This window comes from Micromys minutus (genome assembly GCF_963924665.1).
Source record: "Micromys minutus genome assembly, chromosome: 7".
Taxonomy (NCBI): domain Eukaryota; kingdom Metazoa; phylum Chordata; class Mammalia; order Rodentia; family Muridae; genus Micromys; species Micromys minutus.
In genome coordinates this window covers 45,249,086-45,272,353 of record NC_137976.1, presented here as the reverse complement: position 1 = coordinate 45,272,353, position 23,268 = coordinate 45,249,086, and the positions used below count along the sequence as shown (strand labels likewise).

Genomic DNA, 23,268 nt, shown 5'->3' with positions numbered 1-23,268 from the left:
CTGTTTCTCTTGTTTTACCTTCCAAGTGCAAAGATGTGCACCGAACAATTTTCCTTGGAATTACCTAATCAAAAAGAAAAACCTAAAAACATGTTCAAGCCAAAAACTAAATCGGGAAAATGATCACTAAAATCAGTCACTTGAAAACAAACAAATAGTAACTCCCGTTAGTGAGAATGACAGTGCGCAGCTGCAGGGAAAGGTCACATGACCTCCCACAGACAGGACACTGCTGCTTTAAACTTGTAACACTAACTGATGCTGAACTTGCGTTGTAACTTCTCATCCCAAATGCAGAAATGATTTCTGAATCAAGGGTCAAAGTTTGGGGGAAAGTGGCAATGTAACGATTTCACAAAAATTCTCCATCTCTAAGACAGTTTAACATTCCAACCTTCCTTTCCCAAAAAATGTCTCATAATTACAAAGCAGAAAAACGGTCCCAAATGAAACAAGCATTAAAATTAGGTGTGAAATTTCTAGATTAACCCAATACATTTAAAAAGATCACTGTTATAGCTAAGGAAAAAATTACCTATTTGAAAAACTGCTTTCCAGGCTGAAACCAAATTGTGAGGACATCACTAAAGCTGATGAGCACGTGACAAGCCGAGCGGACCCACAGAACTTCCTTGCTGAAATCAACGACATCGTCTAACACTGCCTGTTCTGAATCCATGACTAAAAACCAAACAACCCAAAACCAAAACTCTTGCTAGAAGCTGAATTCCCTAGAAGCAACTTCAATGTCTGTCTGCAATGCGGGCTAATTCTCAGAGGTTTTGTTTCTTGCTCTGTTTTAGAACCCCTGAGACACCATCTGTTTCCAAAGCTTTCTTTTTTGAGTTACTTTCCCTGAATCCATTTGCTGTTCCATTTTGTTCCTCAGCTATTTCTTCATTTGCAGGGGCCTCAGATTCTCCTTTTTCTAGTTTTTGCTGCATTTCTCGGAGCTCGGTAACAGCTTTATCTATTGACATTATGCTAATGAGATTAAAGTCATGCATGCTGACTAGCTGAAGCATGAAGTTTCGACATAAATTCTTCTCAATTATTTTCTGTCCATAAATTTCTACAAACAGCATACAGGCATGATTCATTTGATTGTCAGCAATAGATCCATTCTTCATGACATGGAGATTCCAGTTTCATGACTTCTTTCTCTCCTTCATTCACATCAGAAAATTCCTCGATTTGAGTAATGTTTTTTTCTCTTAGCCATTCTGGAACTTTCTTATCTTCACTATCTACTTCCATTTCTTGTGGCTGAAGAGGTAAGCAGGTATCACTGTGGAAATAGAGAAGATTGTGGCCACTACTATCTGTTCTTTGCTGTTCTACTTCTCCATCTTCAGATTCAAGAAACTCCGACGTGCTTACTTTTGTTCGATTTGACCTGCACGCAAGAATATGTGTAATAGGTGTTCTTTTTAGTGGTCCATTTCTACTAAAAGCAAATCCAGGTTGGCGATGAATATCCTGAGGATTTCCTGCATAGAAGCCATCATAACACTCATTAATAGAAACCGCTATCCTAGCACCTTTTGGGTGATGTACATAATTGAAGATAAATCTGCTGTGGCAGAGTTTGAGATGCTTGAGTAAGCTATACAGCTTCCGGCAGTTGAGAGTGCACCATGGGCAGTGTAGGTCATCTCTGGCTTCTGTCTGTTGTCTTGTATTATTGTTATAAAGGAACTGATAAAATGTTCTTAACTTCTGGTGACTTTCATTTGAAGTATCCTTTTCTTTTCTTGTTTGCAGCTCTGTAGTCAGTGTTTCCTTAACAGCAATAGTTTGTGCAGGTTTAACAGAACCAGGCTTATTTTCCTGATGAAGGCTCTCTGAATTTCTAGTCGCAAGGGGCTTGACAACAGGAGCTGTAGACTTATCGTTGGTTTCTCCTGTCCATCGAAGCCTAAATTGCAATGTGGGTCCCTGAGAAAATGTTTCAAATGGGGACAGCCTCTTCCCATCAAGAATAGTCCCCCACGTTGCTCTTTTCTTGCTTATTGGACATTCTTCCATTTCTTGCACGGCTACTTTATATTCCCCATCTAAGAGCTGTAAACGCCTGTTTTTGTAAAACACTGTCATTTGTGCAACAATGTCTTTTCCCCATCTTCACGATTTCGCTTTCTTCTGGCTGGAAGTTCTTCACTGACATCAATATTTTCATTGGTTTCACAGTTAATCATTCCATTAAAGTCTCTTCTTCCTGGACAAGTTACTCTAAACAGTGAAGAGTAAGACTTCACCATATGGCTGTTTATTAGGTTCAAATTCATTACTGGAACTGCCAGGGATGGGAAATTTCCAGGTTTTGTTTGATTGAGGTCAGGATTCAGAGGCACCTGCTTTTTATCAGTAGTGATTTGCCTTATTGGACAACTTACATCCTTCCTTTTTTTGTGGCAAACTTTCACAAGCAGGACTACCAGGGTAACAGAATTTTGTTCATTTTCTGAGTTTTGTGATGGCTTATCATTTTTGTGGAAGGAACCAGTAAATGTAAGTTGTAAATGTGCAGACAAGCTATGAGATTCTTGCTCTCCTTTCATGTTCTCTACTTTTGATAACATATAATCAACTTTAAATGTTTTCCTTTTCACGTTTGTTCTAGAGTTTCTATGAGACATATAAGAGTTCTGTGCAAAAATATTGGTGCTATAAGATTCCGAGTTCGAAGAAATCTATATATCTGTCTTGGTTTCTGAAAGGACTGGAGGAAAAGCTCCTGGTCAGCCTGGACCTGCTCCATTTTTGGCTTGTTCACGAAAACACCACCTCCACAGCACCCACTGCCTCCTAACCCCCCCAAGCCTCCCCAAAAACCGTGACGCCCCTCCTCCGCCTCTGTGTTTCTGAGGTGACAGCTTGGTTCCTGTCCCCCCCTCCCCCCTTCCCCACCAGCTCCTGCTAGGCGGGCCCCTGAGAGTGAGCACCTGCTACACCAACAGGTGGGGGGGGGGGGGAGAAGGGAAGGGAAGGGATGAGAAAAGGAGGGAAAGGAGGGCAAATTTTTTTATTTCTTGATTGACATATTTCCCACTTCTCCAGTCCTAACACCAGACTTATAGGCCACACTTCATGAAAAAGTCAGGATCCATGTAAGGAAACTGGGACAACTTTACAGATGACATTTATTTTTTGTCAGATGAGTAAATATAATCATTTTACTGTAAAAGCAGTAAAGAGGATGAGAAGCTGTCAAGAAGAGACAACTAGGAGACTTGTGTTACATTTTCTATCAACAGGAAAGGCTGAAGTCCATCTCAGATGTGGTAGTTGGTGTCAGCCACCTTGAAGCAGGACCAGTGCTTTCAATTCTTCCTTAATTCTATATGTGAACTTTTAAGCTCTAGGGAGGAAGTGAAGAAGGGAAGCAGAAGCCTTCAGAAGACAACTAGACCTTCCATGCCGATCTTTGGGCACAGTGCCCAGTTTGTGCAGGGATAGTAGATGATGGTCTTTCTGCTTGATCATGTAGAGCCTCATGCTCAGCTTAGCACCTTCCCAGAACTTGCCAAGATAAAGACAGAATAGTAATAACAGAGACCAAGGAGAGCTTTGGCAACAATCCCAGTACACATGACATATTCTGGGAGGAGATTTTCTCACAAATTAAAAAATATTGAGCTAAAAATTGTTTGAAATTTTTTTTTAAATTAGATACTCTCTGTATGAACATTTGAAATGTAATCCCTTTCCCCAGCCCCACTCATATTCCCCTCCCCCTCCACTTGTCTCCAAAAAGGTGCACGCCCTCCAGATCATGCTCTCCATCTAAGTGCCTGGGCATTCCCCTACTATGGGAAAACATGCCCTCACTGGACCAGAGGCCTCTTCTCTCACTGAGCCAGACACTGCTATCTTCTGCCACATATGCAGCTGGAGCCATGGGTCTCTTAATGTGTACTCAGTGATTGTAGTTTTAGTCCATAGGAGTTTTGGAGAATTTGGTTGGTTTATAATGTTGTTCTTCTCACTAGCTGGGGGTGGGAAATGAAGAAACTGAAGGGAGTTGCTGGCTCCATAGAAAGCAAAACACTATTGACCAAACAAGTCCTTCATAGCTCTCAGGGACTAGAACACCACCAACTGAGCATGCCTTGATAGGTCCACATGCAGTAGAGAACAGTACTATCTGGCTGGCATCAATGTGAGAAGAGCACTTTGTCCAGGGAGGGCATGTTTTCCCAATGTAGAGGAAGCCAAGGCACTGAGGTGGGGAGGGCTATTGGGAGCTTGTGCACCTTTGTGAAGACAAGGAAATGGGAGCAAGGTGGGCAAAGGGGATAACATTTCAAATATAAATGCAGAGAGTATCTACAAGAAAATTTTAAAAAAGAATTGAACTAAAGGACATTCATATTATTTTCTCACAAGGAATAGATATATTCTGCCAATGTTCAGAAACTTTGAGGGACTCTTAATTCAAATGTCATATATAAAACTTCCAATCCATCATAATGAGGTTGCGGCATGGTTCTTACTTACTGCACTTTCTCATACTTATAGTGATAGGATAAAGGACATTTTAAAATATGTTTTGTAATTTTTCTTTCTTTTATATATTTCACAAATTTAATAACTGTGTACTTACATATAGAAATATCCAAGTGTTATGGCTCTGGTACTATAGCACAATTAAGTGCTGACCCACTATATGAAAGTAACAATCAACAAACTTGTTCTCAGGATTTCACCAAGAAATAAGGGATTTTATGATACAGCATCTATTGGGAAAAAAAAAGTCTTCAATAAGCACAAGTGTTTAGAAGACAGTTTGAGAGACATGTCATACACTTGACGTAAGATAGCAACAGCTTCACTATTGGTGTCTATGATCTATCTCCCTAGCTGCAGGTATTTATCCTGGCTTAGAGTAAAAGACATTAAAATTGTGACATCTCTCCTGTGGTATTGACTGAACACAATATTGATTTGTCACTGTTGCTCCAGGAACAAACTTCCTGGCATTCAGTAATCCAGGGCAAGTAGGATCCATGGCCTAATGGGGTTGTTTGTGACAGTTTTCCGCTAGAAGTCTGCAAGCAACCCCACACTAGTAAGGAAAGGGACTCCATATCAACACAATCTTTACTTTTTGATTCCTTATAATCAATCTTGTGGAATCTTCAGCAATTGGGTCTTACCATCTTGTTCTTGTTTGCAGACATTAGCAATGATAACAAATTTGTGTTTGTGGGATCTCAATGGCCTCTGTGGCCAACAACTTATAGGCAGAGTTCCCACCTGGATTCTTATTTAATAACACATGGAAGTGCCCATTTACCCACTATAGGGTGCCTACTGTGGTTCTTTAACTTTTGATTTAATAATCCATATAAACTGAAAGTTAACATAGCCCTATCAGGGTTATAAGACAGGTAGAAATACAATTTGTCTCAGTAAATTTCTATATACCAGTATTTATGAAATGGCTACACCTTCCAATTTTTTGTGGCATCATTACATGAAACTGAAGTGGATAAAACCTGTCATTGTGGCTTTACCTGTTTTTGGTTTCAATGGAAATGTTTATATGTAACAGTGTCTACACAAGTAAGTCATATGTGTATTTCTGCCTACCTGCCTTTTCCTCATGAGTCAAGTCATCTTATATACGTGTCTCATCCATCATTGTCACCATGGTGCTAACAGAATACCGAGTTATGGTTCATGTCCTGTAAGAGTCTTAGCCTGTTCAAAAGCTTGATGAACCTTTGCAGACCAATTCATACCACATCCACTGGTATATTATTATAGTATACAGAGGATGAATTATTTCGGACAAGTGGAGATCTTCCAATTTTCCTGAAGGAATACTCCAATTATACCTGCAGCTATTTTATTTTACTCTTACAGGAACAGTCTACTATAGGAGTAAAAAAAGAGAGAGAAACTTTTCAGGCATCAGACATGTTTTATAGGACAATAATATTCCCAAGAATTTTATAGCTGTGTTAGGCCTTTGTATCTCATGTAAATTAATCCTCTACCTATTTTCTTATATCAGTACACACATTGTTTTAGATCTTATTCAATATGTAAAAACACTCAGGGATTCCTATTATGCTAATTTTTAGAACAATGTCAGTCAAGGACCCAGGACACCATCGACTGTGAAATTAACTTTGAGGGCATTGAATGTCTACTCTAGGCCATTTTGAGTGAATGGAAATTGGGCCTAATATGCAGTCATCAAGAAAGTGCTTAAAAATCTATGTATTAGCAAGACCAAGCATGGCATGAAAAGATCAAGATCCCACTACCTAGTACACATTTGGCTTTCTTTTTTTCTTCTTATACTAAAGAAGCTCAATGACACCTCCAAGCATTTCTCCTATCCCCAAAGCCTTGGTGAGACATTTCAAATTAGTTTAGCTCAGGTACAATTGGGAACAGAACCCCATATGCCTGGCTGTACCACACACAGTGTCTGGTAGACTACATCTGATCTACAGCTCTGGCCAATTCTACTGTCGATTTACAAGACATGCCTGAATTTAGTGAGAGCCCCTGGTTAGATGGACAAACTCTATCCCTAGCACAGTTTTTGTGCACAATTTTCCCTGGCGGGGGGGATTACTGCCCACCCCTAAGGCAAGATCTGCTATTTTTACCTAGCCCATTGTATCCCCAGATTTACTCACCTATTTTTCTCACTCCTGGGTGACTATAATGCATTAATATTATTTTGGGTTCAGTATCCATCAAAATCTAAGTAACTTGTACTTTAGTACTGGACCATAATTTGGCAGGAGGTCTCCAGTTATCATCTATAGTCTTCCGTTGCAGGCACCTCGGCTACTCTGTCAAAAGAGCAGTTTGATGGTTTCTATCCAATGACATTGCTCTCCCATGCATCAGGTGCAGAGGGAAAAACCTGTATCTGTCAATTTTTCTCTCCTTCTTTCAACCCTTGGTTAGGATTTAAAGCCTTTCAGAAAGCTACAAGTCCAGCCTCTGCCTTTCATCAAATTTCCCCTTAGGGACTCTAGCTCAACAAAAATCTTGCCACATTTGTTTTGTTGTTGTTGTTGTTGGTTTTTTTTTTTTTTTTTTTTTTTTTTTTTTTTTTTGTTTGTTTTGCTTTGTTTTAGCAACATGAGTAGAATTGTTTTGGTTTTTTTTTTCCCACTTCTCCTCCTGAGTGTTGAACATGCTTATATACAGAGTTTAGTTGCTGGTAGTCTTGAGTCCTGATGGTCAGCAAAGCCTCTCCAGTTTCATGTAACTCTCAACCCACCAAGGAGCTTCTAAAAAGCCACTAAAGCCCTGCATCAGTCTATGGTTTCTGACAAATCAAGATTTGTTTTCTTGACGTTTTTGTTATTTAACCCCCAGGTAAACATAGTTCTATCTTACTTGGTATGAACTAGGTATTAAACCATAAACATTAACTATAAATTAGGCATTAAACATCACTTCTGCAATTATTTGTTTACCTTACTTTTCTATCTCACTTTTCCAAAGATTTCAAATATTTGAAAAACAGGAAGTGATCTTTAACACAAATCTAACTTGTATGCTTTCTCTTCTATTTTTCCAGCTGTAAGAAGCAGGCAAACCAATGTCTTATGCCATTCTCTTTTTTATCAAATTTACCCCCAAAACAGTGGTTAGTGCCAAATATATTAGCCATGTGTATTTTTCCCTTTTCAATTTTTCACTTATTAAAAAATCCTTCTGACTAGTCAGGTATTTTGCCATTAGGTGCACTTTTTATTATATATAGCATTAGTTTGGGAACCTCACTACAGCTCGCCAATACTCTCTTCCTTTACTTGATGCTCTCAAGGATGATAAATGTTGTGCTAAATGTTTAGCCTATCTCATTGCATCTCTGAACTTACACAGCATATCCCACTCAGAGAACAGAAATGTCACTCCAGAACACATAGAGGAAAACACCTCCACTTGGATTTCTCCTACAAAATCCTCACTGAGACTTTAGTTCTAGATAGTCGATTCAGCCTTGGTTTTTTGTTTTATCACCCAAAGTAAACCTCATAGAAAAAAGTTTCAACAAAAATAATAGGAACATGCAACCAATCTTTCCTAAAATCTTTGGTTCTCTTGTCCCTATTCTGGTGTCCAACGTAAAGTATGGGACATTTTATGATATAGATAGTTTTCCCTCCCTCCATCCTTCCCTCCCTCCCTCCCTCCCTCTGTCTCTCTCTCTGTCTCTCTCTCTCTCTCTCTCTCTCTCTCTCTCTCTCTCTCTCTGTGTGTGTGTGTGTGTGTGTGTGTGTGTGTTTGTGTGTGTCTGTTTTAATTTAAGGAGCAGGGACATCTTGAATGGTGCTGTATCACTGGAAAGATCATACCAGAATATATTGCAGTTCTTTGACATTGTAACTATAGAGTTCTCTGCAAATTTTTTAGGCACTTTCATGTGGCCAAAAGGCACTACTTGACAGTTCAGCAGGTTAGAGTGGGGAATAGAAACCTTGTAAATTTCTGCTTCCAGAAAGTTAAGGATGTTTACTTTCTCAGTCTCTTGAACCACACTTCTTCTACTTTGGTCTAGTATCGGAATTCACAAGAAATTGCTAAACATGTCTGTGGGTGGTCAAAATGAACTGAAAGTGCTTACCCCATTGGGATGTGCTTGTATATATTAAGGGCACCTCAGACATTAATTCCACAGTGTATTAAATCATCTCATCTATCCAGACCCTGGAACCTTTCCTGAGATTCTGGTGAGTCAGTGAACTCTGTGAGATCCTCTATTCTTCTCTAAACACCTAGAATGGTTATAATACAGTTATTCCTATTTCTCTCTCCCTGTACTCTCCAGAATATGCCCTTTGCCTTAGCTAACCATAGCTCAGTAATTATGTCTTCTCTGCTCTTTCCTTCCAGCTCCAGGACACTGACTTTCAACAGTATGAAGTTTACAACCGGTTCTCTCCTCATCTCAATCTTCCTTCTCCAGCTGATGGTCCTAGTGAATACTGATGGGGCCTTAGACACTGTCATGGAGAGAAAGGTCAACGAAACTCGTAGCCGGCGAGGTATGAGATTAGTAGAAAATGTTATAACTTAATCCTTGCTGATACAGAATCTACATAAGACCAAAAAATCCCCTGTACCCTGGTCTGAGCCCTTAGTCCTCTACATCCCTGTCTTCCTAACCAGGGCTTCCCCCAGCAGCCTATGCTTTTGAACTCTTAGATAAGAGCTGAGAGCTGTTGGTGAGGATGAAGAAAAAGGGATAGGGCCTGCAATTTAATATCATTAAACAGGAATATTAAGCTTTTAGTTAGTTTATTTAATTTTCATATTCATTTAAGTACACCTATTACTTTTTATTCACAAATCAAGAACCTGGATCTTAAAAGCTATGAACGGGATCATTGGCACCCCTAAGATAGAAGAGAGATTAAAAGGAAATTGTGAGAAAGATCATAAACCATATCACCTTTTCTCTCTTACTCAGACACCTCTCTTGCCAGCGGACCAAAGACTCTCTCCTGCACTAGTGTCAAGTCGATGAGCAAATTTGTTGCCTGCCCTGCTGGTGAGTAATTCCTCAAGGTGATTTTGTGAATATCACGTCCCTGTGTCTCCACTATCAACCTAATACCACCTTCTCCTAACTTGAGTGTGTAATGGCATGGAGCTGAGCTATAGTTCCAAGTGTCCTGACAACTCTACCTGATTTTCAATTTTCCAAGGATGCTACTGAGGGGCTTTTGGTTTCTGCCTTTCATGTCATTTCTTCCTTCATGCCAGCCCTTCCTGTCTTTCAAGTGTCTGATAATGGATATGACCTTCATTGGTTTGCTAATCTACTCCCTTATATTTTGGGAAGGGGAGGCAAAACATGAATGAATTTGCTATTAATTGATGACACTAAAACTCCACCTTCCAAATCCTTCAGTTCAAGTAACTTTTGCATTTGATTTGCTTGAAGAGAACTGGGAAATTTGAATAGCTTTATATTCTGCAAAATAGATCAACTCATGTGCTTTCTATGAAGATAAAGCAGTTAGGGACCTTCCATCTCTCACAGTCCAAGGGCTCTGACATCTGTGTCTCACATAACTACACAGGGATGAGTGCTACTGGATGTTCTTGTGGCTTTGCCTGTGGATCTTGGGAGATTCAGCATGAAAATACTTGCAACTGCCTGTGCTTACTCGTTGACTGGGCCAGTGCCCGCTGCTGCAAACTGTCCTAAGAATGAAGAGGTGGAGAATTCAGCTTTGATATGATTAATCTAACAAAACTGCAAACTCAACTTGGAAATCTGGCTCATCTGCCTTTCATGTATTCATATTGCCCATTAATCCTGCCTATTGAGAAATAAAGACAAATTTGCATCTCTCTGTGTTTATATCTTCAATCTTTTTACTCTTACCTTGGGATATTTCTTGCCACAAAAACATTTTCAGTGTCATAGTTTACATCTCAGTAAAGCCTGTGAGATGCGTGGTTAGGGAATATAGGGAGTATGAGGAAACAGGCTGACCCTGCACTTCTATTCCTCACTAACAGAAGGTATTGAATACATTGTTTGACATGAAGTATACCAAAAATGATACCATAATTTTATGGAACTCAACACTGGGACAGTGAACTCCAGTCATGTGCAGGAGGACAGTCAAAGTACAGGCAGTCAAAGAAAAATTGAAAATAATTTATTTCTAAACTTTTTTTATTTTTTAACTTTTTAAAATAGTCTATTTCTAACCTTTGAACACACATATTTACTTTCTTCTTCAAGTATCCAAGATGGAATTCATCACAGTGACTTGTATCCTGTTGCCTTTCTTCCAGATAGTAAAATTAACCCACATCTTTCACATGTCACTAGATCTTAGAATACTTCATCTTTCTGGGTGCAGCGCCTACAAAATTTCTGGGTATAAAAATTACAGAATTGCAAGCCACGTGGGAGTGGCACACTCCTTGAATCCTAGTCCTAAGGAGGCAGAGACAGCCAGATCCCTTTGAGTACCAAGCCAGTCTGGTCTACAAAGCTAATTCCACAGTAGTCAGGACTATGTAAAAATCATGTCCTGAAAAACAAACCAAAACAAAAATTACAGAGTTAAAAACAAAAGTTAATTAAGTATTAAGCAAGTAAGTGACCAAAAAATTTGGAAGTGACTGTGTTTTAAATACGTGGGCTTTAATTTTTGGCCTTCACAGTCCTGAATTAGATTATTATTCAGTTACAATTATGGATTACCAAAAAGGACTTTAAGTAATAAATATAGAAAATTCAAGAGACATTCAACTACATTTGGTTTTTACTACTAAAAGAATATCCTTTTCTTATTTATTAAATAATCACAGTGGACTTCTCAAAGTTAAAAACCATAAAGATATAAATTCAGTTAGATGCAGTTATATATTTGTGAATATATAAAATATGTAGAAGAAAACCTCTGTTCCTCATTTAAAAATACATTTGTAAGTACACTGTACTCCTATAGCCAGTTCAGCTAAAGTCAAAACATAGAGTTCCTGGAGGAAAATAGGAATGACCAAAGGAAGTGTGATACATAAATACACTGGGTTCCTTTTACTTTGGAAGAAGAAATTTTTTTACAGTTTGGTGTATTGGGGTTACTGAAACTATTGGGCCTTATCTAATGTTTTAGCAGTCATATGGGGTCAGAGTTACTTCCTGGACAAACTTTCCCAAAAAGCACACTAAAGCTATCAGGTTGCCCTGCAGATTTTCCCTGAGATGCAGGCATGTGTGAAGACCTAGGAGAAGATTAGTTGAATCACTCATTAGTCTTGAATTTAAGTTTGATCCTGATGAAAATGTTTCTCCACACTCTTAATTACTTTTAACAACTGTTTTGAAAAGGATCTTTTCAGTGCTGTACTGTTAATTCTTTAAATTACAGTCCAATTTATAATTTAGCACACCTTGATTGAGCAATATAAAATTTAAAATAGACCATCTTGTCTCTATTATTCAAAATATAGCACAGGGTTTCTCAACTTGTAGGTTGTCACCCCTTTTGGCGTTACATATAACATACCCTGCATATTAGATATTTGCATTATGATTTAAAAAAGAAGCAAAATTAAAGTTATGAAGTAGCAATGAAAATATTGCTATGGTTGGGGCTCACCACAACACGAGGAACTGTAGTAAATGGTCACAGCATTAGGAAGCTTGAGAACCACTGATCTTGTGCTTTTCAGTACATGAGAAATTGTATCTCAAGTATTTGAGCATGGCTAACAAAATTCTGCATTCTCTGATCCATGAGTATACTTCTCAATTCCTTTCTGTACCTTGCTCACTTTACTCTGGTCACACCTACCTTCCTAATCAGCACACAAACCCTCCTGCTTCCTACCCAGCATGAACAGCTTAAGTAGTGTACAAGTCTAACTGAGTCCTGGTCAGCTTCTCTTTCCATGCCTCTTCACCTGCCTCTGTCCTGGCCATAGAGCAACAGACCTTGTCCTAACAGATGTTTGTGTCCAAATGTGTCATTAAGAGTTGTGTCAGTTTATAGACTGCACCTCTGAAAAGGAAAATACCAAGAGTGAAGATGGAGGCCAGAGATTAGTGACAGTAAAAGCAGAAGGCAGAGTGTAGCAGGTTCACTTTTTTCTGACTTCGTGCCCAATTTCTTGTTTTGTGTTTTAACAAAATTCTGGGTCTTTTTCAGGATTGGAATGCATCTTTCCTTGAAGAATAGATAAGTATTGAATGCAGTAATGGAACTCACACATTTCTGGTCAAATATTTTGTTTCTGAACCATCTCTGTAAAGGTGAAATTGTTCAGACTAGGGGATCACATAAACTAGACCATAAGAGAAATCTGCTTCATGTTCTTAAGTTTCCTTCCAAATATGAAAGAAATAAACCATAAAAATGATGATGTGTAACTGTTTATCTCTACTTTTGGGAGCAGGCACAAATATTGTCAATATATATAATATACCTAGGTGAAAATACTACCAGAATCCATCACTGTATGCAATAAATATATGCCAATAAGTGAAGAAACAAAAACTAGGCTCAAATTGGTCCAAGACCCTTGTTTCTTGGGCTGTTCACCTAAGATGGTGTCATGTACTCTGGCAGTTGCCTTCCTGCTTGGAACTGAGATGTTTCTTTTGTTAATCCCACAATGAATGGGGGAGAGCAATGCCATGCTCATCTAGAGGATGATAGCCAACAGTCTTCTATCATCCCATGCATTTGATACTTCTCCCTGTTGAAACAGTAACTAAAGGACTTATGATGTGAGATTTTATCAAACTTGAAAGTTTCTGCCTAGTAGATAAGAAAAGATGAAAATTGAAAGCTGCAAAGAAGAAAAAGGCAGGATCACCCCACCACCCACACACATACACACACACATACACAGCTACAAGCAGAGAACCAAAGCCAAGGCAACTGAAAACTCTCAGGACACTGGCTACAAATTGTTTATTGGTCATGCCTTGAATACCTTTGTATAAAACTCAATATCATGGCCAATTACTAAGGGCCTTGGCAATATATTAACTTAACCAAATCCTATTTTCTACCAAAGGTGGGACTAAGGGTGCTATCAGTATCTGGGTCCTATAGTCGAGATTCACCTTTTTTCTCTTGTTGTCCACTTAATGTTTGTTCCCATGAATGCATTTTAAAATTGCCTTGATTTATGACTTTTTGTTCTTTTACCATAAAATCCTCTATAAAGCTGTTTTCATGTTGGAACATTATATTTGGGGAGGACTAAATAAATATTCCTAGGCCACAGTCCCTAAAGTTTGATTGCAGAATGTACTGTTTCTTATTCCTTTTGAGGTGAGAGCTGTATCTTTTGTGAGCACTATATTTTTCTTTTCACTTTCATGTATATCCTCGAGATTGAACACAGGTCACCAGGCTTGCCATGTCTTTACCGGCTTATCCCTCTTGCCAGCCTCCTCAGGATGTATATTTTGGAGGAACAACTGCAGACACAATGTCATTCATTGTTTGCATTTGATCAGTCTCCATGTTATCTATTAAGATGCTGACATCTTCTATTTTTTTTAATACAATAACTCTGTACTTGGTAACTGAAAATACAGTAAACTGAAATGTACTGATTCCTTAAAGAGAAATGCTGCTAAGATACTGTTTTTATGGACTACATATGTCACAATTTAAATTTTAATATGATCAAATTGTGATTTTAAAATTTAGAATAAAGTAAAAACAAACAAAGAGGAGGAAAAAAAAGAATAAAATTGTCTCTTGCACTTTCAAAAGCTTTATCATCAGGAACTATCTGAGGTCACAGGCTACCTGTTGATCACTACTTGTGCAAGAACTAAGCGTAAGTAAAGGGTACAGATTCTTTTAGACTAATGCATGATTCAAACAGTCTTCTACAATCATACAATAGGAATTCAACACTGGCCAAATAAAGATCGCTAGCTATTAGATGGAAGAGGGGATGAATTGATATCACTATATCTTCCCCATGGGTCCAATGTGAAACACTCTTGCAAATCTAATTATGTCTAACACTTAAAGACCTTTTGAAAAAGTCGTATGGTAACTGCCTACTGTGAAAAATTCCTAAAATATAACAGACTGATTTTTAAAACATTGCTTTTTTTGGCATCAAAGAATCAGCTTTGATAATGAAATCTTAGAAATAAGTCATTGATGCAACAAATGAGGGAAGTAAAAAAAAAAAGTTACTGAAAGTAAGACGACTTTATGAGTTAGGGAATGAAAAACTGCTTAAATAGTAAATCCTTTAAAATTACATATGCTTGTTCTACATAATTTTGTATCATGTAAAGAGCTGTCATGAATATTGGTGGTGATAGGTTCAGGTTTATTCTACTTTCTTTAGGTTTTAGAATGGCATACAAATTAGTGTACTTCTGTACAGCCTTTTCTCACACTTTGTTTGCACTGATTCTCTTTCCAATCCTTTAATTAGGTCCTCTTCCTAGCAACAGCCTCCTTGTCTCCTTTATCCTCCCAGTGGCCACTCCTTGTTTTTCTTATTTTGTATTCATTATTATCTTCCCTACCACCGCCCCCCACACACAACCTAAGGCCCTTTCTTAGGCTCTTCTTTGCAGTTTCTTGACTTAAACACACACACACACTTCTTTAAGTGGGAAAATCCTATTTAGAGCACAATATGCCCACAATAATTTGTCCATGTATATTTTCCTCAGGAAGTATAAAATAACTAAGTACCTATGTTTATCTATTTAAGCCTGTCATACTCTTATTGTTTTCACTAAATGTTGACCGAGTCCCTCCCTCATAAAATCTACTGTGGCTCTGACTTAATTCTGTCAACTATTTGCTGATGAGTAGTTATATTTTTCTTTTCAGGAATTTGTGATAAGTACGGATAGATGGGAAAGGATAACAGGAGAAGGATGCAGACACTGAAGAGGCCTGAGCCGGTGTGCTTAGATAAAGATACAAGTTTCTTCCCACACAGCCTGAGAGTTGGTTCTCATTGAGAAAAATGATTGCAAGTAAGATTTATGGCCTTCTGTAATTATGAGTTATTAGAGGTCAAGCATCACAGGCAAGATCGATCACTCCAGAAATGACCAACCTAGGATACTCTTTCCTTTCTTCCCATACTTTCAATGGCACAACCCAGAAAACCCTTCTATTTCCCCTCAAGAAAAATAAAGCACAAAATAATGAGAACTACTGCTGTATGTAACAAACAAAACCCAATGTAACTTTATAAAATTACATATACATTTAGATCCAAAGTTTCTACAAAAGTAGGCCAAAACCTGCTTTCCAAACTTAAATGTGGCCAAGGTGCCTTGTGATAAAAATATTTCAGTAAGATATTCCTAGAATCATTTTCAGGAATGAATTGCATATCTTTTATTGTACCTAGATTATAAAATCACAACTTGACCCCAAAGCTGATTTAAATCAGATGGTAGAATTATTGCCAGATTTTAAAGCAACCATCATAAATAAAACCCAGCAAACTCCACCATCTTCTCAGCTCCCATAACAGGTGGTTAAGGGAATATCTCTGTATCTTGTGATAATAGCCCAAACTAATACATTTCCTCCAGACCCTGGCACTGATAGGTCATGGGCTCCCCATGTTTAAGACACTTTAGAAAACCACTTAATATCTGTTCTTCACATCTGTACCCATGTTCTTGCAATTTAAGATGCAATTCTTCATGAGTTCAAAGTGAGAAACATGAAGCCACTGGAAACACACTGAGTTACAGATATGATATATAATTCCTCAAGAATGATACAAAAGATAGTTAAGATCATCAGTTGATATTTATAGAAATGCAGGAGTCACAGGATTTTTTATATGTCATCTACAAATATTGATTTAGCCATTTATCATCTTTGTAGAGGTCAAAAGCCATACAAATGATAATTCTTAGTAACTCATTTGAATGTTCTAGTAGTTTCTGAACCATCATTGACCTCTGTATTTAGGTAACATTTACTTCTGTTGTATTAAGTTTCTTTGGAACAACATAATTTTCTCCTTTTATTAAAATGATAGGTAGTTGCTTCTACTTTTCTTTTAGGTAAACATCTTTTGACAAGAAATATTAACATGTAGATACAAAGTGTTGGCTTGCTTTACCCGTCAACTTGATATAACCTGGAATTACATGGAAGAGACTCAAAGTGAGAGGCTATCTACATTGAGTTCATCTTTAGTTATGTCTATAGAGGACTTCTTAATTTATATGTGAAGATGTAACCAATTGTGGGTGGCACTACTTCCTATGTAGGGTATTCTGAACTGTGGAAGAAAAGTCTGATTAGCTGAGTACAGGCAGACAAGCAAGTGTGTGTGTGTGTGTGTGTGTGTGTGTACATGTCTTTTCTGTTCATTGGTATTTATATGAAGTAATTATCTGTTCAAAGTTTTTACATTGATGTTCCCATAATAATGGATTAAAAACTGGACCTGCAAGCAAAAACAAACCATGTTCTCCTCTAACATACTTGTTGTCAGTGTATTTAAAATAGCCACATAAGCAAAACTTACGGCTAGATACAGGTAGTGTGGTAGTAGGCTCATGGCTATGAGAAATATGAGCATACATGGCTGTTGTGTTTTTGGACTATTTGTTCATACATTTGGAAAAACACTTGAATGCTGGAAGCAGAGCTTAGTGGGCCACTTTTATAGGACCTTGGCAGACAAGAATGTTGAAAGGATGTGGTCAAAACTCATTGCACAAAATTCCCAAAGTTTAGAACTAATAATAAAAAAAGAGAGAGAAACACTAACAGTTAAGGCCCAGTTCATGGGTTTTAGATAGGAACAAAAATTTTACTAGGAATGTGAATAGCAGCTACACATGTTATATTCTGACTAAAAATCTCTGTGTGTGAGCTGATTAGGCTGATTTGGGGCTGAATTACAGCTATAGTTGCTAAAGAGAAAAGTACCATTGAAGTGAATCCTCCTGTGCTTCATTGAGAGAATAGGACAGTATTTCCTCAGAATTAACACTCAGAAAGCAGTCCAAGTGGGTCAGGCTACCTCTTGAGTCAACAAGCAAGGAAGTGCATATAAAAATAAAATAGTTTTTATTAAAGTTTACAAGATACTAAATAGGAACTGTAAAAAATATTTGGATCATGTGCTTTCATTTTCTCAAGTTGGGATATTGCGTCAAAGGATGGGTGTGCAAATGTTACTTCTCCACAGAGAGCAGAGGTTTACAGGCAGTGCCTAGGAAAACATCATAACAGTGACTGGAGCTGAAGCTTGAAGGGTCTTGTCTACTTTTCAGCCAGTTCTTGATTTTGATAATTAACCATCTAGAAGGAAGGAGAGGAAGGGGTAGGGTGCTGTGTTCTTTCTGGTAAAATGGAAATGAATTGTTGGGTAATAACTCAGTCAGTGTAGTACTTATAACAAAAGTATGAGGATATGAGTTTGATATCCTAAACCCACAGAAACAATCAGGTATGGCAGTATGTGCTTGAACTTCCAAAGGCAGGGAGGCAGAGACAGCCAGAACCCTGGAACTAGCCAGAAAGCCAGCCTATATGAATAGCAAGCTTCAGGTCAAATGAGAAAGCTCAAAGAGGGGGGGGGGAAGATGGGGAGGGAGAGGGAGAAGTGGAGGGAGGGAACAAGAGAGAGAGGGGGGAGGGGAAGGAGAGAGAGAGGGGGAGGGAAAGGGGGAGGGAGTGTGAGGGAGAGTTGGAGGGAGAGGGGGAGGGAGAATGGGAGGGAGGGAACAAGAGAGAGGAGGGAGGGAGAGAGAGGGGGAGGGAGGGGAAGAGGGGGAGGGGGAGGGAGAGATAGGGAGGGAGAGGGGGAGGGAGGGAACAAGAGATAGATAGATAGAGAGAGAGAGACAGGGGGAGGGAAAGAAAGAGAGGGCAAGGGAGAGAGGGAGGGAGGGGAGAGGGAGAGGGGGAGGGAGAAGGGGAGGGAGGGAGAGAGAAAGGGAGAGAGAGAGAGAGAGAGAGAGAGAGAGAGAGAGAGAGAGAGAGAGAGAGGGAGGGAGGGAGGGAGGGAGGGAGAGAGAGAGGGGGGGGGAAGAAATAAAGAAAAGACAAACCAAAGTGGACAGATCCTGATAGTAACACCCAGAAAAGACTTGGGACCTCAATAGACCCTCATATTTATGACACATACACATGTTTGTTACCACCACCAAGATACATAAAACAAGATGAGTGTCAGAATGCCAGTGTAGAATGAGTATTTTTTTCTTCAGGGTAAGTTAAGTTCTGAGGAAGGAGCTCTAGATAGAACAGCTTCCTTTACCTGGCCTGAGGATGCACATGATGCTTTGGGAGGAACTGTGGTCCTTCCTGTTATATGCAATGTTTGAATGATAAGTTAACATTTTTTTTTGTTTTTTAGATTACTTTATTCATTTTGCATCCCAATTGCTGCCACTCACAGAAGACAGAGCACCCTCCGAAGTTAACATTTAAAACACTGTGCAAGATTATCTCTAAAACCAAGGTTTGCAAATTCTGAATTCTTTGATTTTCTCATTCAGTTCCTGGCACTGCTTTTGGTCCTATTTTGTCTCCTGACATCTTGGGTTCTGCCTCTTTGTCCATAAGGCACTCTTAGAACTTAACCTGAATTAAAACCAGCAAGCAAACAATTCCAAAAGCTGGCATAATAGTCATCTTTATGATTTTTCTTCTTTAATAATTCTCCAGCCCTAACACTTCCAGGCCAAACTTCATAAAGAGGTCAGAGTCCATGCCAAGAAACAGGGACAGCTTTACAGATGACTTTGATTCATGCCAGATGTGCAAATACAACCTATCATTTCACTGGGAAAAGCACAAAAATGATGAGAACCAAGAGAATTAACAAACAACAGAGCTGTCACGAAGAGACAACCAGGAGTCTTGTGTCACACTTGATGTCAACAGGGAATGCTGAGCTCACATCCCAGATGTGGCAATTGGCATCATCCACCTTCAAGTAGAACCAGTACTTTCAGCTGTTCCTTAATTCTACACATGAACTTTTAAACCCCAGAAAGGAAGTGAAGAAGGGAAGCAGAAGCCTTCAGAAGAAAACTAGCTCTTAGATGCTAATCTATGGGCACAGTGCCCAGGTTTGTGCAAGGGACAGTAGATGATGGTCATTCTGCTTGATCACATAGAGCCTCGTGATCAGCTTAGCACCTTCCCAGAACTTGCCAAGATAAAGACAGAATAGTAATAACAGACACCAAGGAGAGCATTGGCAATAATCACAGAACACATGAAATTCATGCTTGGAGAAGATTATCTACAAAAAATGAATACTGAATTAAAAATTGTTGGAACATTTAATAACTCTTGCATACTTATATTTATTTTTATAACAAATATTATTTGCCTTGCAGGAGAAAAGAGAGTCAAGATCAATTGCTGTATTTCTGCTTTTGAAACATCTTTGTTTAGGAGATAAAAACCTTTAAAACTGAGTGTGAGTGTCTTCTCTGGAGTCCAGCCCCCTTGTACCTAGAAAAGACAAAAAATCATTTTATTTTCATTTTTGAAAACAGAGAATAAGTATATGACCTTATTCTCTTGTGGCCAACATCCCTGATAAATAGTAGATGTTCACAAATTGGCAAATATCATCTCTTATTCTAGTTTCTGTATGTCATTTAGCCTCAGAGAAGCTAGACAGTTTCAAACAAAAGGTAATTCAGTGCAGAGGAGCAGCCTTGGTTCTAATACCAACTCCTGATCTACAAGATGCTCATCTGTGATCTTAGGTAAGCATGTGATCTCCTCAGTTTTCTTAGGTTAGTTATCTTTTGAGTGATGTCATCGAATTAGACCAAGTTCAATACTCTGATGTTGATCTCAATTGACATTTGAAACACAGAGAAGGCCCTAGGATACTGCATGCAGAAGCTACTGCCAATTCTAGTGGGAGTTTGGAATGCAAGGATGCCAGTAGAAGTGTGGAGGATGAAGACTGGACTCACAAGGTATGGAGGGCAACAAAGACTCTATTGGAAGTTGGACTAGAGAGTGTTTATTTTACATTCTGATGAATGTTAGATGCATTATACTATGTCCAGAAAATTTGAGTGAGCTTTAATTCAAAGGTTATGCATTTTTTTCTCAATTAAGTTTTTTTTTTATTATTTCCAGGTGACCCTAGTTTCTGACGTTGTCATGTTAACAAATTCTAGACAGCATATAGACAAATGACAACCTAGTAAGTTGCAGCACAAAAATCCACTAATATACCCGACTGAGTGGAGGTGGCCATGGCACATGCCTTTAATACCAGCACTCAGAAGGCAGGGGAAGATGGATCTCTGAATTCGAGGCCAGCCTGTTCTACAAAGAAAGTCCTACGACAGCCAAGGTGACACAGATGAACTCAGTCTTGAAAAACCAAAGGAAAAATATCTTTAATGTTCCAGGAACCCCACATATTTCTTCATCTCACAATTTTAGATATGGTTATTGTAGGATTTAAAATGTAACTTTGTCAGATATCACATGTGTCTTACAGTATCATGATATTCCTAAGGACTTTTGGTCCTTGGACAATGATTCCATACTTGTTCCCCTACATATATCTGTAGGTGTTATTTTAAGTGTATTTTAAATACACTCATAGTTCAGCATTATGCCACCTAGGCAATGAAACCTCTTCATGGAGGATGGTCATGATAATAAAGCAAAGCCACCTTTCTATGATAAATAAGGGAAGCACGAAGGTAATATTAAAGAGGTACTCTGAAGCTCCACTGTTGACCATTCCAAGCAAATGCAAATTGGACTTGATATACAACAACTAATGAGAGAGATAGGAGGATAAATTTATACTCTGGAGAGAATAGGGAGGAAGAAAGCAACTGCAGTAGCTGTTTAGAGAAGCAGAGAAAATTCCTGCAGAACGGATTCACTCTCAAATATCAAAAAGTTTTCTAAGACCAGGCTAAGCAAGAATACTTTTATACCCCATGGGAATATCAACTCACTGGCCTTAATGTTTAAAGCACACAACCCTCTACCTCTGCCATGTAAATGCTTCTCATACCTCTCAAAGAACCTTGGCAGATGATGTGTAGTCTTAAGTGATTTCCTCTGAACTAACACAACTTGTTCTCAGGGGCTTCACCAGTATGTATATATGCAACACAGCATCCATCGCAAGAGAAGTTTCTTCTGCCTACACAAGTGTTTAGAAGATAGTTTGAGAGGCATACCATACCTTTGACAGAAGAATAGCAACAACCACCCTATTGAAGCCTATAATCTCCCCAGCTACAGGCTTTTGTCCAGGCTTACAGTAAAAGACAAAAAAAAAAAAAAAAAAAAAAAAAGATATGAACTCTCTCCTGCAGCATTGGTGTTGAGGGCACTACAGATGCATCATTATTGCTCAAGCAACAACTTTCCTGCCATTCAATACTCTAGCAATCAGGATCCATAGCCTATTAAGGCTGTTCATGACATCCTTCCCCTAGAAGAATGCATACACACTACCAGTAAAGAGAGAGCACCCATTTCAACACAATCTTTATTTTTTGACATCCTGTGAAAGGGTGTCAAAGGTCTTACCATCTTATTCTTGCTTGCAAACAACAACAATTGCAACACTCTTTGTGGCTGTTGGACCTCATTGGCCTCTCTGGCCAACAACTCACAGGCAGAGTTCTTGTCTCTGGATCTTTATTTAATAATAAATGGAAGTACCCCTTTACTCAATATATAGTGCCTTCTGTCATCAAGCACTTTATCTATTGTTTAGCAACCCATATATTTTTTAAAGTAAGCATAGTCCCAGCAGGATTGCAAGACAGGCAGAAGTACACTTTGTCTTGATTGTCTTAGTAAATTTCTGTACACCAGTGTTTATAAAATGACTACACCTTCTAGTTTTTTGTAGGTGTCTACATGAAGCTTAACTGGATATGACCTTTGATTATGACTTTACTCATTGTTTTCTTGAATTAAAATGTTCATATGTGGTCTATAGCAGTGTCTAGATAGGTGAAGCCATATTTGTATTCCTGTCTGTTTAGCATTTCCTCATGGCAGAAGTCATTTTATGTGTTCTATCTACTATTGTTGTCCCCACTAAGGTGACAGAATAGATAACTATTTATCATGTCCTGTAAGAATCTTAGCCTATTCTAAAGCTTCTTAAACATTTTGACCAATCCTATGTCACATTCTTTGTTATCAAGTTATACAAACGATGGACTACTTGGGCCACATGGAGATCTTCCAATACCCCAGGGACTCCAAGGATACCTGAAGCTCTTTACAGTTACAGGCACAGGCTAAGGTAGAACTTTTTAAAATTATGTTTTTAGATGTCACATCTGTCTTACATCCTGTGTTAACTGTGTCAGGTTCTTGTACCTTGTGTGGACTCATCTTCTACCTTCATTCTTTTATGGGTATGTGCATAGCTTTAGTTTTATTTAATGTGAAAAACACTCAGAGATTACTACTGTGCAAAATTTTAGAGGATTGTTAGCAAGACAAAGTCAAGGAACCAGGATTATCGTCCCAAGGCAATGAGTGTGACTGTGAAGGTAATTTGAGAGCTATGAAATACACTACTAATCATTCCAAGTGAGTGCAAATTAATCCTGATATCCAGTAGCTACAAAGTGAAAAGAAAAATTACAAGTCCAAACAGAGCACAAAAGGATCCCACTACTTAATACATGTTTGGCTTCCTTATACTAAGGAAACTCAATGAGACCTCCAAGCATTTTTCCTATCCCCAAAACCTTTTTGGGACATTTCAAATTAGTTTAATCCTGGTACAAGTGGGAACAGAACC

At 38.5% G+C, this 23,268-nt stretch overlaps 1 protein-coding gene across 1 annotated transcript; it reads right to left on the bottom strand.

Annotated features, from left to right (window-relative positions):
* Nucleotides 1-773: 773 nt before the first annotated feature.
* On the bottom strand, nt 774-22,853 carry LOC308422834 (polycomb protein Suz12-like; the record flags this gene model as incomplete). Its single annotated transcript, XM_080919490.1, is given in 5 exon segments — nt 774-1,146; nt 1,148-2,108; nt 2,111-2,644; nt 2,647-2,767; nt 22,728-22,853. Coding segments are annotated over 5 exon segments (2,115 nt in total).
* Between the last annotated feature and the right edge of the window lie 415 nt (nt 22,854-23,268).